This window comes from Amorphotheca resinae, assembly GCF_003019875.1.
Source record: "Amorphotheca resinae ATCC 22711 unplaced genomic scaffold M430scaffold_2, whole genome shotgun sequence".
NCBI classification, from domain to species: domain Eukaryota; kingdom Fungi; phylum Ascomycota; class Leotiomycetes; order Helotiales; family Amorphothecaceae; genus Amorphotheca; species Amorphotheca resinae.
Window position 1 is genome coordinate 1,423,902 of NW_020194472.1, and position 14,355 is coordinate 1,438,256.

At 50.2% G+C, this 14,355-nt stretch overlaps 6 protein-coding genes across 6 annotated transcripts; 4 read left to right on the forward strand and 2 right to left on the reverse strand.

The window, feature by feature from the left end:
- Nucleotides 1-503: 503 nt before the first annotated feature.
- On the forward strand, nt 504-1,385 carry M430DRAFT_16190 (hypothetical protein; the record flags this gene model as incomplete). Its single annotated transcript, XM_024863412.1, has 6 exons — nt 504-515; nt 578-621; nt 760-813; nt 929-1,022; nt 1,076-1,129; nt 1,377-1,385. The coding sequence occupies 6 exons, from the start codon at nt 504-506 to the stop codon at nt 1,383-1,385; spliced, it is 267 nt and encodes an 88-aa protein (XP_024724071.1).
- Nucleotides 1,386-1,698: 313 nt separating this feature from the next.
- On the forward strand, nt 1,699-3,388 carry M430DRAFT_133926 (hypothetical protein). Its single transcript, XM_024862323.1, has 3 exons — nt 1,699-2,195; nt 2,258-2,939; nt 3,009-3,388. Exons 1-3 carry the CDS (start codon nt 2,080-2,082, stop codon nt 3,180-3,182), a joined length of 972 nt encoding a protein of 323 aa, XP_024724072.1. The 5' UTR covers nt 1,699-2,079; the 3' UTR covers nt 3,183-3,388.
- A 1,595-nt stretch (nt 3,389-4,983) lies between these two features.
- Nucleotides 4,984-6,697, forward strand: M430DRAFT_39556 (hypothetical protein; the record flags this gene model as incomplete). The annotated part of the gene is made up of 4 exons (XM_024867321.1): nt 4,984-5,231; nt 5,280-5,598; nt 5,653-5,831; nt 5,884-6,697. The coding sequence occupies 4 exons, from the start codon at nt 4,984-4,986 to the stop codon at nt 6,674-6,676; spliced, it is 1,539 nt and encodes a 512-aa protein (XP_024724073.1). The 3' UTR covers nt 6,677-6,697.
- A 570-nt stretch (nt 6,698-7,267) lies between these two features.
- On the reverse strand, nt 7,268-8,733 carry M430DRAFT_39557 (hypothetical protein). The gene is made up of 4 exons (XM_024867322.1): nt 8,582-8,733; nt 8,262-8,523; nt 7,551-8,196; nt 7,268-7,473 (listed from the first exon to the last, which is right to left on the reverse strand). Exons 1-4 carry the CDS (start codon nt 8,592-8,594, stop codon nt 7,327-7,329), a joined length of 1,068 nt encoding a protein of 355 aa, XP_024724074.1. The 5' UTR covers nt 8,595-8,733; the 3' UTR covers nt 7,268-7,326.
- A 576-nt stretch (nt 8,734-9,309) lies between these two features.
- On the forward strand, nt 9,310-10,939 carry M430DRAFT_96416 (hypothetical protein; the record flags this gene model as incomplete). The annotated part of the gene is made up of 3 exons (XM_024869963.1): nt 9,310-9,582; nt 9,704-9,912; nt 9,961-10,939. The coding sequence occupies 3 exons, from the start codon at nt 9,310-9,312 to the stop codon at nt 10,937-10,939; spliced, it is 1,461 nt and encodes a 486-aa protein (XP_024724075.1).
- A 747-nt stretch (nt 10,940-11,686) lies between these two features.
- M430DRAFT_96427 (hypothetical protein) lies at nt 11,687-13,443 on the reverse strand (the record flags this gene model as incomplete). The annotated part of the gene is made up of 6 exons (XM_024869964.1): nt 11,687-11,800; nt 11,861-12,344; nt 12,392-12,520; nt 12,572-12,933; nt 12,988-13,184; nt 13,233-13,443. The coding sequence occupies 6 exons, from the start codon at nt 13,441-13,443 to the stop codon at nt 11,687-11,689; spliced, it is 1,497 nt and encodes a 498-aa protein (XP_024724076.1).
- Between the last annotated feature and the right edge of the window lie 912 nt (nt 13,444-14,355).

Consider the following 14,355-nt stretch of genomic DNA (forward strand, 5'->3'; position numbering starts at 1 on the left):
ATCAAATTGACTAAAAAATGACTTCTACTCTTTACCTTTTATATTAGTAGGGGTTTTGACTCGTTTGCAATTCCAGTACAGTGCATGACCCATACTGCTTGATGAAGGTGAAATGTGATTCCGTGAACCCCTATTTTCGTCGACTGAACTTGGAAAGGAGATTAAGAAGTTTATTATTTAACCTGTAATTGCTCTACATTTTCTTATACAGAACTTGGTCACTTGATTCTATTTTGATAAAAGGAATAACCAAAAATGTTATTGATAGTTAAACCCGTGGCTCGGGAAAAGGGGGGTCGGAAGAAAGGGGGTGGTGCGGAAGACCAAGAAATAATCCGAGGGGTGGCGAGGCTTGTAGAATCACGTGAATCGCGGCCCGAAAATCCAGGCCCGAAAGTCCCGTTCTCCCGGCCAGCTCCGACCAAAATCAAGAGGGCCGACGACCTTCATCAACACAACCTCAATTGAACTCGACGTCAACATCGCATCCCCAACCTTTCACCATGAGTAGCTCTGTGCGTCTACCCCGCAGCTCCCGACCTCGAAATTATCATTTGCTGACATTGTTTGGGAACAGGTCTTCCCCAAATACCCTACCTACAGGAGCCCTTACGGCCCAAAGTACGTTTGACCCAGGTGTTGTTGGCGACGTGGAGGCATTGTCCGGATTAGCGGATAAGCTGCGAAGGACCTGCAGATGATATCGCATGGGACAGGAGAGGGAATTGAGTGAGTTGGACGGGGCTGACTAGGACGCAGGTACACAGTGCCACTCAACTACCGGGGGTGGACGGTTCAGAGCGCCGCAAGACTGTACGTTTTCTCTTTCCTCTCGGAACAGAGGCTTTAATTGCCCTGCGAACTTGTCCACAGTCCACCGGATACGCTGGTGATATGAAAAGGGATTAGGCTAATACATGAACGACAGTGGTGCCACCCTTGGAGCCTTCGGAGGTGTAGCTGGTTTCTTCGCCCTCTTCTTCTTTGGAGAAGTGCCAAGAGTGCGACAGGATATTCTGCAGGTATGTTGGAATTCTAAGTGGAATTAGAGGGGCAGATACTGATAGAAGAACAGAAAGTGCCAGTTATTGGCTCTTATTTCGTCAGGGAGATCCCTGCCTCCGACAACGTATGTGGGATTTCTTTTCTACTATATCTACAAGAGTGCGATTAGGCTTGGAGGATTGATTGCCACTTCGTGGAAGATTTACGGAAGATTCTGCACGTCAGAATGGACCTGTGGGACGGGCCGCAAGTGTAGCCTTTTCCCAATTCTTTCCGGGACTCTGGGAAGTGTCTCTCCACGGCCACACATCGGATTCCATCTATGCCTTATCTCATTGCCTATCTGATCATCCAGCTAACAAATCTTTCAGCCATTCTAGATAGACTACGATCGGTTTTGTGAGTTCCGGAGTGGCAGAAAGGAGGAGTCTGGTGGACCTTTTCCGCAAAATACATTGTACAAAAGTCGTATCCACCACAATAGACAAGTGATTATCGTCCAAAGTCCCGAATTCCAAACGTCTTTGTTGCTTGCTCTCTAGAATTGCATGCTCCCAAAACAAGCTGTGTGTAAATTCGGTGAAAATTCGGGCGCGTGAAGCTCTGCTTCAAATCTCGCTTCTCGAATGTTCTACTGTCAGTAACCTTACCAATCCCAACAAGGCTGACCCTTCAACCTACAATGAAACAGTCCATCCCCAAAACCCACGCACGCTCTTTTTACTTTAGGAAAATCATACCAACGGAGCCGGCATCTGCGATTGACACAGCGACTTGATTATTAGCAAAGCGATCTCATCAAGCGACTCACGACTGACGAAATATCGGACGGTTCAACTCTTGCCGACCCCAGACGAGGCTGAATTATTCTTCCGCACCTCCGGCTATAAAGAACTCGTGCCGATTTCTACCCTTTTTCCGGGCGTTGCACTTCCCTTTTTGACCGTGGGTCACAGTTACTGCAGCTATCTCGACTACGACTACATCGATTTCAAGACCCGCCTGCCCTGAAACACGAACAAGGCCAGAGGCAAAGAGTCCTGAATACATAGTTTGCGGGGAAAGGATATCGAGATGGCGGGCCCAGAGGTGAATATTGACCGCGGGAAGTCGTTGTTGCTGAAGGACCAAGGGAACAAATGTTTCCAAGCTGGTGATTATGCTGGTGCTGAGGCGTTGTACACAAAGGCGTACGTAACTCCAACTCTTTTCTACGTTCATCAGGTAAAATAACTGACAAAGAGGAATGTAGAATCAACCATGACCCGACAAACCCTCTCCTCTACACGAACCGCGCCATGTCCCTACTTTCTCTTTCCAAGAAAGGGTCCTCGGAGCCCCAAGACCCCTCCGCCATTCCCGTCCTCACCCCTATCCAAATCGAGAACTACGAGAAAGTAATTGCCGACTCCCTCTCTTCCATTCGCCTGCATGCCGAAAATATGAAAGCATATTATTTCCTCGCGCAAGCACAGATCGCTCTTCACCGGCCGAGCGAGGCCCTGGCGTCAGCAAAAGAAGCGCACCGGCTTTGCGTAGAAGAGATCCATAAGGGTGGGAAAGGAGCAAGCAGTATAGGACCGATCACGGAACTAGTCTTGAGATGTAAGAAAGAGGCTTGGGAAGCGAAGGAGAAGGAGCGGTTAGATGCACAAGGAGGACTGGTGAGGGAACTGCAGGTCTTACTGGAGAAGGAACGCGATCGCCGGGTGGAGGAATTGCATTCCCAAGCTGCGACGGAGATGACAGATGGAGAGGGTGTGAATGTGCCAGTGGAGGAACAGAAGATCACAGAGGAGTATGCGAGGAAGATTGAGGAGGTTCGGAACATGGGCGTCGCGGCGGGGACGGTGGGCGAGGAGGGCAAACGGAGGAATGTCCCGGATTGGTGTATTGATGATATTACATTCTCGGTCATGGTCGACCCTGTAGTTGTACGTCCCATCCCCCCCTTTTCGCCTTCCCTGTATAACATATCTGCTAACTCCCTTTACTACCTACAGACCAAGACAGGCCAGTCCTATGACCGCAGCTCCCTCATGGAACACCTGAAGCGCACTCCGACGGACCCGCTGACCCGCGAACCTTTAAGAATGGAGGATCTCAGACCGAACCTCGCATTAAAGGAGGCATGCGATGAGTTCTTGGAACAGAATGGGTGGGCTGTCGATTGGTAGTCCGTTGCGGGCAGCGGATGGAAGAGGATGAGATCTATGCATTGCGCGGCGTCTGGTAGATATCATTCAGAGCGTGATTTTCAGCGCCATTTTCAGCGCCATATGAATTAGGAGATATCACGGCGCTGTAGCAGAGATATGATTATAGCGTGATGATTTAAGATATTTCAATATACTGAGGTTCACGATCAGAACCGAGATTTAAGCCAGGTAAGTACCTTGGTGTCTACTATTCGAACCTGTCACTTATTCAGGTGAGGTAAGATGCAGCTGGTAGTCTTGGTTCCGTCTAGACCGTGGCCATTACTTCATAAGCCACGTTATATCGGCACTGCTCATACAGGCTGGGTATTTTCGAGAATGCTGGCGCGTGTCTTCTTTCCTTCCCCGCGCCCCCGCCAAAGAGACGTTGCATTCTTTGAATCCCACGTTCTAGACAGGATCATCGGCCTATCCGCCCCTCGTAGTGACAAACGGCGCTGCGCCGTATGGATTCCCCGGCGCCTCGAACTTCCCAAGAGAGAATAGAGAGCTATACCCCAAGAAAGGAGGAATTCAGGGATCTTGACAGCATTTCTCAAGGCCAAGCACGCAACCAAGTAAATGTAACCCCAGGATGTCAAGATAGAGAGCTCCACTGGGATCTGCGGACGTGGGAGGATCGACGTCGTGGATGGTTGGGTAGCCAAATGCTCCTCAAGGATTCAGGATCAGAACCTGGATCCTGGACCCCCTGGATAAACGAGCGCCTGTGTGGTTTGTGATTTGTGAGGTAGACTCCGTAGAGTACTTGTTATCTCGGTATAGATCCTAGAAGATACTCTACGGACAGGGAGGTTCATGGAGGAGAGAGGCGGGGCATACGCCTCGTCTTGTCGTCAGATACAGGCGGATATGTATTGTATTCAGAGACGGAATAGAAGCCAAGATTTCAAAACGTTACAAGAGATAACCCGGCTCCCGAGGTCCCGATGCCGCCTCCATGTCTGGATCGGGAACGCCGAACGACCTTCGTTTCAACTCTCCCTCCCCCTCCCTTGTCTTCAACCATCTCTCCCCAGTTCTCTTCTTCAAGTGAAGTGATGAAGCGCTCCAAGGACGCAGACAGAGCTATAGAATGCATGCGGCTTTGAGAGACTGAGGAGGGCGTACATTCTATGTACAGAATTTCGGCGGCGTCGAGTCTGAATTCCTTTGATTCTTCTTCTTGCGCGGCACCGCAGCAGATTCTCGACCTACGCCGCCCATGTGCGCCTGGATCAACCTCCCTTCCCCTTGACGCGTCGCAGCGTCAAGGTTCGCCGTTGAACAGCGGCAGAGCCTCACGGAATGTCGGATTATAGTTCAACCACAGGTACAAGCAGCACGAGAGTACCTGGCCCTAGTGGGGCTGGACGAATCACAGGGCCCATCCCACTCAAATCCTCCTCGTCAAGGGGCCCGAAACTCCTGCGGGAGGCACAACTTTATCTCGAGCGTCTTGGCCGGGTGGAACATAGCCTCCCAATCATACGCTGCAGGACCGATTAAGTAGTTTGCAAGGGCTCTCTTAGGTCGGTTCCGGATTCATCGTCTGCCGCTTCTCTGCCGCTGCAAGCAATTGATTCCTTCGATCATGCTGCCATGCTCTACTTGGAGAAAGTGCTTCAAGCTCCTCGTCTCTTGTTTACGTTGTCTGTGATATATATTCCTGCAGATCCGGACCATGTTTTCCATCGTTTTCATTTCCATTTCCATCTTCAGCTTCGTTCTTTCTAGCTCCCGTCCCAAGTTTTCCTTCCTTTTGAAGTCAGCCTTCAAGATGAAGTCGAGCCTCTTTCTAAGCACCTTCTTAGCTGGTGTGCCTTCCCTTTGCAAAGTTGTTGTTCATCCCGATACAACTGAAGCTGGTCTCCTCAGGGCACCTCGCCAGCGAGATCTCGAATTGGACCCCTTCCATCAAGTGCGGGATGTGGATCTCATGGACCTGGACAGACGAGGCAACTCCTCCCAACATGTGGCCACCTTTGATCTTGCGAGTACCATTCCTCCTGGACTGTTTCTAAATGTGTAGGTTTTATCTGATCTCTTTTGATAGCGCGTACTGATGTAATATAGGAACGCCGGACATAAAGAATCGAATGGCATCTCTGAAACGATTATGATATCAGCTTCCTGTGCTTCATGCTATACCACCGGCACCGGTGTTGCCACGACGCCGGGGATCGATACGGATGACTCTGTATTCCATGATATTATTAAGTTCATAGAGGAGCTTGGAAAAGATCCCGAAGAGGTGATTAAAGACGCCTTCAACGTCCAGATGGACTTCGCTCTCAAAAACTTTTCCGGTCACTTTGATTTTGATATCGCCTTCACGGGCTCGGGCACATACGATATCTCCATTCCTCTTCCCCCTACACCTCTGGGTGGTACTGTAAGCAAGCTACACTTTTCGGAGTTCTTGCCTCATCAGGAGCTGACAGCGTAGTTCCCGGACCCTCCCATCCCTGATGCCCCCTCAACCACCATCGGACTGGTGCCTACTATCGATATCATCTTCTTTGTTAGCGGTGCTGTTCACGTGTCGACGGGCTTTGAGTTCACCTTCCCGGAAGATGCGACATTCTCGATCGACGCGATTAAGGGCGATATTATACAAACAAACTTGTATGTGGTCAAATCACCCCCTCCCTACACGGGCACTTCTAATTTCTTCTAGTGGCAATGTCAAATTCAACTCTCTTCCAACCACGTTCAAGAGCGGAGTTGGCACAGTCAGTGTAAAGCTTCGATTCGGCGCGAAGTTAGCGTTTGACTTCCACGTACTCAATAAGGGGTTTAGTTTGGAATCGGGAATCTTTACTGATGTCCCCTCCTACTCAGCCGCCATCACCTTCAACCCCTCGTTGCCCTGTGAGGTCGCACTTAGTGAGGTGCTCGCTATTGATGCGGGAGCGTTTGCTACAGCCGCAGCAACACTTGGTTCCTTCAATGCTGGACTGGGACCAAGTTTCATTACATCATTGGTTACAATGTCCCTGCCCGGAACCTGTATAGAAAGCAAGACGGCCAGCAATTTCACAACAGCTGCGCCAGCAACAACTGCCTCAGCAAAGACCACAGCAGGCACAAGCAGCCACTCTCAAGTCGTAATCACCAACTCCCTCCACGCCTCCTCACTCGCAAGCCATGTCACCGGACCCTTCATTACCGGCACTCCCGTCTACGACACCTCCAAAACCGGGACACCTTCCTCCACCTCTGCCAAACGCCGCGACCTCGACCCCCGCGCTGTTGCCACGACTACTCCCATCGTGCAAAACATCACTGTCATCACCACTACATACACCTCCACCTCCAGCGCCAAGTCCTGGCCCGCTACAAACGGCACATCCACACCCACCGCCTCCTCGGTCCCGTCCCCTGTCCCTCTGAGCAGTGCCGGAATATCCACCTCTCCCTTCCTCCCGCTATTCGCAGGAATTTCCCTCCTCTTCATGTTCTTCGCTTGATTCCCCTCGTCATCTCAGCGCTCATCTTGCATTTCTCGGGCGTTTTGTCATCCGGGGGTCGTTACGCTTGGATACATACATACCTGCATACCTATATATATAGACGGAAAAGTCCTACGATTTTTCTTACCTCTCTTTCCCATCCTTTTTCTGAATTGTTTTGAGTTTGCTTTTTTTCATTTCTCATTCGCGGAGGTCATTTGGTTCCTTTTCTTTGCTGTATATTATGGAGCGAAATAACTTACTCTGGGTTCATGAATAGAATGGAATGGAATGAATGGATTTAGAAACCTGAAAAGCAGCTGAGTGGTACGCAGTGAATTCCCAGTGAATTATGATATTTTACGATTATCGTCTTGAGCATGATACACCTAAGCGAGGCCTTTCAACATCACAAGAACTACAGAAAGAAAAGTATGAGTGAGAGGGTGGATCTTCCATAGCATAACTTGACCCTAGTCCAAAGAAGACGACAAGCGAAATCTAAATGAAATTTATACACATAGGTACCTTATACAAAGAATATCACATTTGCAAAAGAAACGTTCGTTATAAGAATGCCGTTTTTCCCCCTGCATCATGTACAATTTTCCACCCGTTTCATCCCCCTTGATATCCCGTCAAGGGATTTATTGATTATATTATTTACATTATAGCTTGGCGATCAACTTCTCGCCCTTCTTGATCCAAGCTACGGCGTCGGTGACTAGCTCGTCGACTACGGCTTTCGCGCTCTTCTTCTCGTTGACGACGGCGGAGGCTTTGCCCATTAGGAAGGGGCGGGCTTGGTCCATCATCTGGTAGGGTTATTTGTAAGTAATTTTGACCGGGGGGACAGAAGCTGAGAAAGGGGAAAGGGGGGGGAGGGGCTCACATCATCCGTAATATCATCACCCAGGGTCTCGAAATCATGTTCGACGGGGATAACGCCCTTGCTAGTCAACTCCTTGATCTCCTGCGATCGGTTCTCCTCCCAGTTCTGGATATAGGGGTTGTTGCGGACGCGCAGCGGGCGGCCCGTGAAGATGATCGTGCGCACATTGTCGTCGAAGCCCGCGGTCCGCACGGCTTCCTGGTGCGCTTTGGGCGCTCCTGCTTCGTCCGTGAGGATGAATCTCGTGCCGACCCATACTGCGCTGGCGCCCAGCATCAGCGCAGCGGCGACGGTCTGTCCGTTGTAGATACCTCCCGCGGCGATAACTTGGACTGGCTTGCCGGTCATAGGACTGGTCTTGCCCTCGCACAGCTTGACGACCGCGGGGATCAGGACCGTGGTGGGAACATCGCCGGTGTGGCCGCCGCCCTCGCCTCCTTGCGCGCAGATGATGTCGACGCCGAGATCAAGACACTTCTTGACGTGCTTCGGGTGGCCGATCATATTCATGTATAGCACGCCGGCCTTGTGCAGACGCTCGACGACATGTCTCGGGGGAACTCCGACCGCGGAAACAAATAGCTTGGCGCCGCTATCGATGATGATGCTTACGAGCTCGTCGAGTTTGCCCTTTGTGTAATCGTAGCTATCAACCAATGTCAGCAATTGAATCAGCGGCCATGAACACATCAGCTGGGTGCATGAGCTTACTTTGTCTTTCGTGCAGATCCACCAACCTGCGGAAGCAGGAGATCAACACCAAAGGGAGCGCTCTTATCGTTGAGGTAGGACTTCAGCTCGGCGATCTGCTCTCGCAGCATGTCGGGCGTGTAGCCGACGCCGCCAATGACACCCAGTCCGCCGGCGTTAGTGACAGCCGCTGCGAGCTTTGGGCCCGCTGCCACGTTCATTCCTGCAAGCAGGATGGGGTGGTTAATCTTCAGGAGGTCGGTGACCGTGGTGCGGAGTTGTTCTGTTGAAGGGATCAGTGGGGTGCATCTCATCTCGATCCGTTGACATGTGATACTTACGTTTCGAAGCCATGGCGGTGGGTTTCTGGGTAGAATGTCTAAAGGTGATGGTAGAAAGGATATCAGAGGAACGGGAAGCAAGATAGACAGAGCGAGAGAGGGAGAGAAAGGGAGATGGATATATATGATGAAGAAACAGAGGGGAAGTGGAGAGAGGCGGACGGCCATGGTATACGAGTCTGAATCTGGGGAAAGATACCTCGGCATCCGCTTAGCCTTACCCCAGAACGAAGATCACGAGACAGAGCGTGTGGGGTTGCCGTTCTGGGAGTGACACGGCTACGGTGACCGGGACAGATCATCTTTTTCTGCTTGAAGTCATTGGGTTTACTATGAGGTGGCTCATGGTATTTATCTGAGGACTTTGCTCTAGGGGCTATACAGAGTATTTGCCTCTATCAAGCTATCTTGAGCTTCCCATGGATGTCTTTCATAAACGGGATTCTACATAATCATCAATTTACTTATGCCGCCCATCATGAAGCCCCTCACGTGATGAGGAGCAAAATGTTTTGGAGCCAGAAACGACCTATCAACATCAGTCCTCATCAGATGATGAGCTTGTGAGCACCACAACACCGCCGATGAGGCCTCTCAACCTGTCGAATGTTGCCCGGGGCAGACCTTCACTATTAGGAAATGTCTCCCCGCGCTATAGATCCAATGCCGTCCAGATCCGCCTCCCAATGGCCTCGACTCGGCAGCAGCGTCACTCCACCCAACGGGTGATGGCTAGCCCTTGGGCACAGCACCCTCTCAAACCGTCTACCCCGAACAAGGATGATCTTGCTCGTCTCTCAAACCGGTTGAAAGTCGCTCCCGGGAAACATACGGCCTATGTTGCTCTCGGCAGCAACCTGGGAGATCGCATTGGTATGATTGAGAAAGCGTGCAATGAAATGGCAGCGAGAGGGATTACGATCAAGAGGACTAGTTGTCTGTGGGAAACGGAGCCGATGTATGTTTTGGACCAGGAGAACTTTATCAATGGAGCTTGCGAGGTGAGAATCACCCGCTCATTGAATCTCGTTACGCATACTCCGACTCCGCCGGAACTCCATTCAATTCAACTCTCTATATCTCTTCCAAAATTCGGATACGTTCAGGACTGATGAATTTCAGATTGAGACTACGCTGGAGCCATTGGCCCTCTTGGATGAACTGCAGAGTATAGAAAAATCCATGGGCCGCAAGAAAATCATAGACAAAGGACCCCGCAATATCGACCTGGATATCCTTCTCTATGATGATCTAGTTCTCAATCACGAGAGACTCCAAATCCCTCACCCGCTGATGTACGAACGTGAATTTGTCCTTAGGCCTCTTGCAGAGTACGTATGCGCTCCCTGAAAACCTCGAATCGAAACTAATTGGCCCAGGCTCATTCCAGGGAAGACATTGGATCCAGCAGCTCCTTGGAAGGTTACTCAAGACTACCTGAACGCACTTCCTCTGTCTGCACCATTATCTACTATTACTCCGTTGGGACGCTCCACAGAACCCATTAGAGCTTTGCAACCCAGTCGCAAAACTCACGTGATGCGTATCGTGAACGTGACTCCCGATTCTTTCTCGGATGGAGGGACCTATTTCAAACAGTCGGATGCTTCTAGCTCTGAGATTAAATATGAGCCTGACAACATTTCTGGATTCTCAATTGTCGATGTCGGTGGACAGACCAGTGCTCCAGGCGCTAAGGATATCTCCAGTGAAGAAGAGATCTCTCGAATATGCCCCTTTATTGAAGGGACGAAAGCGTTCTATGATCGCGAAAAGATAGCAATAAGTGTGGATACCTATCGGGCATCCGTCGCTGAAGCTGCTGTCAAAGCAGGCGCCGACATCATCAACGACATCTCCGCTGGTGAGCTCGACCCAGAGATGCTTCCCACAATGGCGCGTCTGGGGAAGACGGTCTGCCTCATGCACATGCGAGGCACGCCGGCCACAATGAACAGCTTAACCGATTATTCACCTGATGGTCTCATCCCCACCATAGCCAAAGAACTCCTCGCTCGCGTAGAAGCCGCGGAAGCCGCTGGGATACGACGTTGGCGCATCATCCTGGACCCCGGAATCGGGTTTGCCAAAACGGCAGACCAGAACCTAGAGATATTGAGGAGGTTGGATGAGTTAAGAGATTGGCCGGGATTGAGAGGTCTACCTTGGTTGGTAGGGTCCAGCAGGAAAGGTTTCGTGGGGAAGATCACGAATGTGACGGAGCCAAGGGATAGGATTTGGGGGACGGCCGCCACGGTCGCGGCTGCGGTCCAAGGTGGCGCGGATATTGTAAGGGTTCACGATGTGGAGGAAATGGCACAAGTGGCTAAGATGTCGGACGCCATCTGGCGTTCGTAGACAAGGTACAGGTTAGAATTTATTTTCATCTGTACCGTACCCCCAAGGGTGTCGTCGCTCGCAACCCGAGGATGTATACTATTCCAAATTCAAACAAATTCAAACCAAAAGAACGATACCTAATCTCCTTCCTGTTCAGTTCTTTTCAGGGCCGAGCCCTTGTCACTTATGGTTCTCACAACAGTCTCTTTGTTGTACTAAGATGGTCCCGTACAATCATACTTTCTCACCTGAAGCGCAGCATGGTGTACCTGAGGATCCTTAAAAAGAGGCTGGAATACCCCGGAAACTCGGTGCTCGAGGATACAAGCACAGAGAGAATTCGATTCCGATCTTCGATTCTAATCGTCTTGTGGTGATTTAGAGGCTGGAGAAGATATGGGGAGAGACGTTTGATGTGCAGATGTCTGCTCAGGTGTAGCGGAATCTTCTGTCGCTACACAACATGTAACGCCTACTCTATAAGTCATTATATTGAAGTCAATGCTAACCTTTGGCACGGGGTATGGATTCGCTTAGGAAAAGGGGGCCTTCAATAATCACTTGTCATGTCCGAACCATTCAGCATAGACATGTGTAAATCTATATATAGCCATTACTATTCATATGTATGTCACTTAGGAGCCTGACTTACTATCTATATAAAGCCATTGGAATCAGTGACGACGAGTGAACTCAATTTTCTCCTAGCAGTGAAATATCATCCTCCGCTTCGGATCGTATCCAGAAGCACCCCAACATGCTGTATTATTCCCTTTGAGTAACCCTGACAAACATCTCTGATTGTATCCACAAACCCACATTCTCGCTTTTCCAGGGACGTGTTGGGTCAATCAACGTGAAATCAAAATTCCTCATGAGCTAATAAAGCGTCTCAGTCAGTCCCGCATCTTCCAGGCATAATCAGACGCCTGTACTCACCTCGAAGAAAACCTTGTTCAGTTCCAAGAACGATATGTTTTTCCCCAGACACGAGTATTTTCCATATCCCCAGATGAGACCTAGGCTCTTCTCCATGCGCTCCAGCGTCTCTCCCTTTGCTTCGAGCCATCGCTCAGGTCTGAATAGAACGCTATCCTCGCCATAGACGGCTTTGCTCCGTTGGAGACCCCACGCGCATTGTCCAATGTCGACACCGCCGGGCACAAACCGCCCATTGATTGTGTCGCCGGCGGGAGGGGTTTTCTTGGACAGTAGACCCGTTGCTGGGGGACACATTCGAGCGCCTTCTTTGATTACGGATTGGAGGTACGGCAGAGTCCTCGATTGCTCGTCGGAGATGATCTGTCCTTTGCAGATGGTGGAGTCGATCTCTGATTGGAGCTTCCTATAGACGTGCGGGTTCGTCATGATGTAGAGCATTGTGTTTCGCATTGTCGTGGCGGTTGTTTCGGTGCCGGCCGCACTGCTCCTAGTTAGAAATCATTTAGAATTGACGTGTTGGGAAGGTACATCTGGAGGGTGGCTTCTGCTACTGCGTCTGTTCGATTAATGCCATGGCGTATAAAGGAGCCCATCATATCCCGCTTTTGTTCGTTACCCTCAACATCGAATCTCTTGCGGACCACCTCCTTCACGACCCTAGATTTCAGCGTTAATGAGGAATACTTGCTGATTGATCCCCTGACCTACTTGAGAAGTCTCCCAGCGCCCGTCATATCTTTATCTGAGGGCATTACTAGCCTTCCGATGACCGGTATGGAGAATAACCTGGCAAGCCAGGGAATTGTCGACACCATAATGACGTTGGGTAAGAGTAGGTCGGCGGATTCAAACCATTTGTCCACATCTTCGTCTTTAGCCAGGCATCCCCATGGACTTCCAAATGCGATATCAGTGGTGAAGTCCATAGCGAAATACGAAACCTTCCGGGCAAAGTCCACTTGTCGAAGCTCTGATGAAGTGGAGATATACTTCCTCTTAATAAGATCCAGAAATGCGAGCAAGTGTTTATCAGCAGTGGCTTCGAGTCCTTCAACATCCTTTCCAGAATACTGTATTTTCAATGAGCATATATGATTAGAAGGTTGACCTGAAGGAACATTTACCCCCATCGCCACTTGGCCCCTCTTCTTGGAGTGCAGTTTGTCATCTAATGTCGAGAGCACGTTATCATGTTCAACCTCCAGCTTCTGTCCCAGATACCACTCTGATCTCGTGTATTCAGATCTTGCAGAACTCATTCGCTGTATCAAGTCGGGATCACTCGTCAGAAGGATGTTCGGGCCAATACGAGCAAGTTCACCTGCGTGGGATCAACCAAGAACTACAAGACAAGATAATGGCGACGGACCATATCTTTGATGCACTTCAAAGAGATCCATGTGTTGTCTCTTGCGAGAGACCATGTCTGCCATCCACAGATTTGTTATACTTGCCCAGAAGGGACCTTTGAATTGTGAGAGACGGCGATAAGAACTCCATTGTTTCCACAGGATGGTCCCGAAGAGCAGCCCAAGCAGGTATCTCGCCGCGTACAGAAAATCAATGATTGAGACAGTCATGGTCATGATGGCGGAAGGAAGAAAGAGAAGCGAGATGAGGAGGAATAGAGCAGAGGCTTGATTGAAGGACGGTAGGACAACTGTAAGGGGGTTGGCACTACCAACGAGACAGACCTACAAGCACACCCGTACATTGCCTTCCAATGGGCTGCACCATTTTCTTCTGCTGATCCTGGTACCCGCAGCCACTTAGGAGCTGATTCTCCGGGTCATGTAAGGAGGCTCAGACCAAGATTAGGCTATCCATTTGGCTCCCCGCTCTGTTAAGGTTAATCCAAGCCAGTGAGCAAGCCATTTGGACAGATAGGTCTTGCTCTATAAGACAAGACATATGTTTCCAAAATTTTGGAAGAGGAGACATGTAGATAACCCAGGAACTGGCAACTGCGCTCTTGTGGTTTGTCTCATCAAAAGAGGAAAATGTCCCTGATACATGCGTAAACATTCCTGCGTACCATTCTGCCAACGTAAGGGACTTCTGAAGGCGGCGATGAAACCCTTTTGCTATCAGTTTTTCGAGGCTGGACTCGGGACCCGGAAGTCTGGATGAGACTTTGGATCCTGGGCTCTGTAGCTTCACCGCCATAAAAGATTCTCCAGCAGAATGTAACAAGAGACGTTGAAACGAAGTCACTCGTAATGTCAAGCAACAATACATCGTGGTGGTAAAGCATCGCATTCATGGTGGTAGATGACATCTGTGCCGCTGAAGGAACGACCCCTCGCCAGCCTTGGTCGCAAGGCATACGTAGGCCGCATGGACCACCACCAGAGTCTCTCAGGCTGCTGAGCTCCTCCATCTCCAAACAACTCCATCAAACCTCCTCCATGCCAAAGAAACGGTTCACATCCCAATACTCGAAGCCGCAAAGTACCGTCCATCCATCACTAAGCTCGTCATCAGCGGCCAAC

What these genes read in the sequence shown, in the direction of transcription:
- M430DRAFT_133926 (XM_024862323.1), top strand. Translation starts at nt 2,080, where the DNA reads ATGGCGGGCCCAGAGGTGAATATTGACCGCGGGAAGTCGTTGTTGCTG. An exon ending in GAGGCGTTGTACACAAAGGC is followed by an intron (nt 2,196 to 2,257) that starts GTACGTAACTCC and finishes AGAGGAATGTAG; the next exon opens with AATCAACCATGACCCGACAA. An exon ending in TCATGGTCGACCCTGTAGTT is followed by an intron (nt 2,940 to 3,008) that starts GTACGTCCCATC and finishes TACTACCTACAG; the next exon opens with ACCAAGACAGGCCAGTCCTA.
- M430DRAFT_39557 (XM_024867322.1), bottom strand. An exon ending in GGATCTGCACGAAAGACAAA is followed by an intron (nt 8,197 to 8,261) that starts GTAAGCTCATGC and finishes ATTGGTTGATAG; the next exon opens with CTACGATTACACAAAGGGCA. An exon ending in GTGATGATATTACGGATGAT is followed by an intron (nt 7,474 to 7,550) that starts GTGAGCCCCTCC and finishes TAACCCTACCAG; the next exon opens with ATGATGGACCAAGCCCGCCC.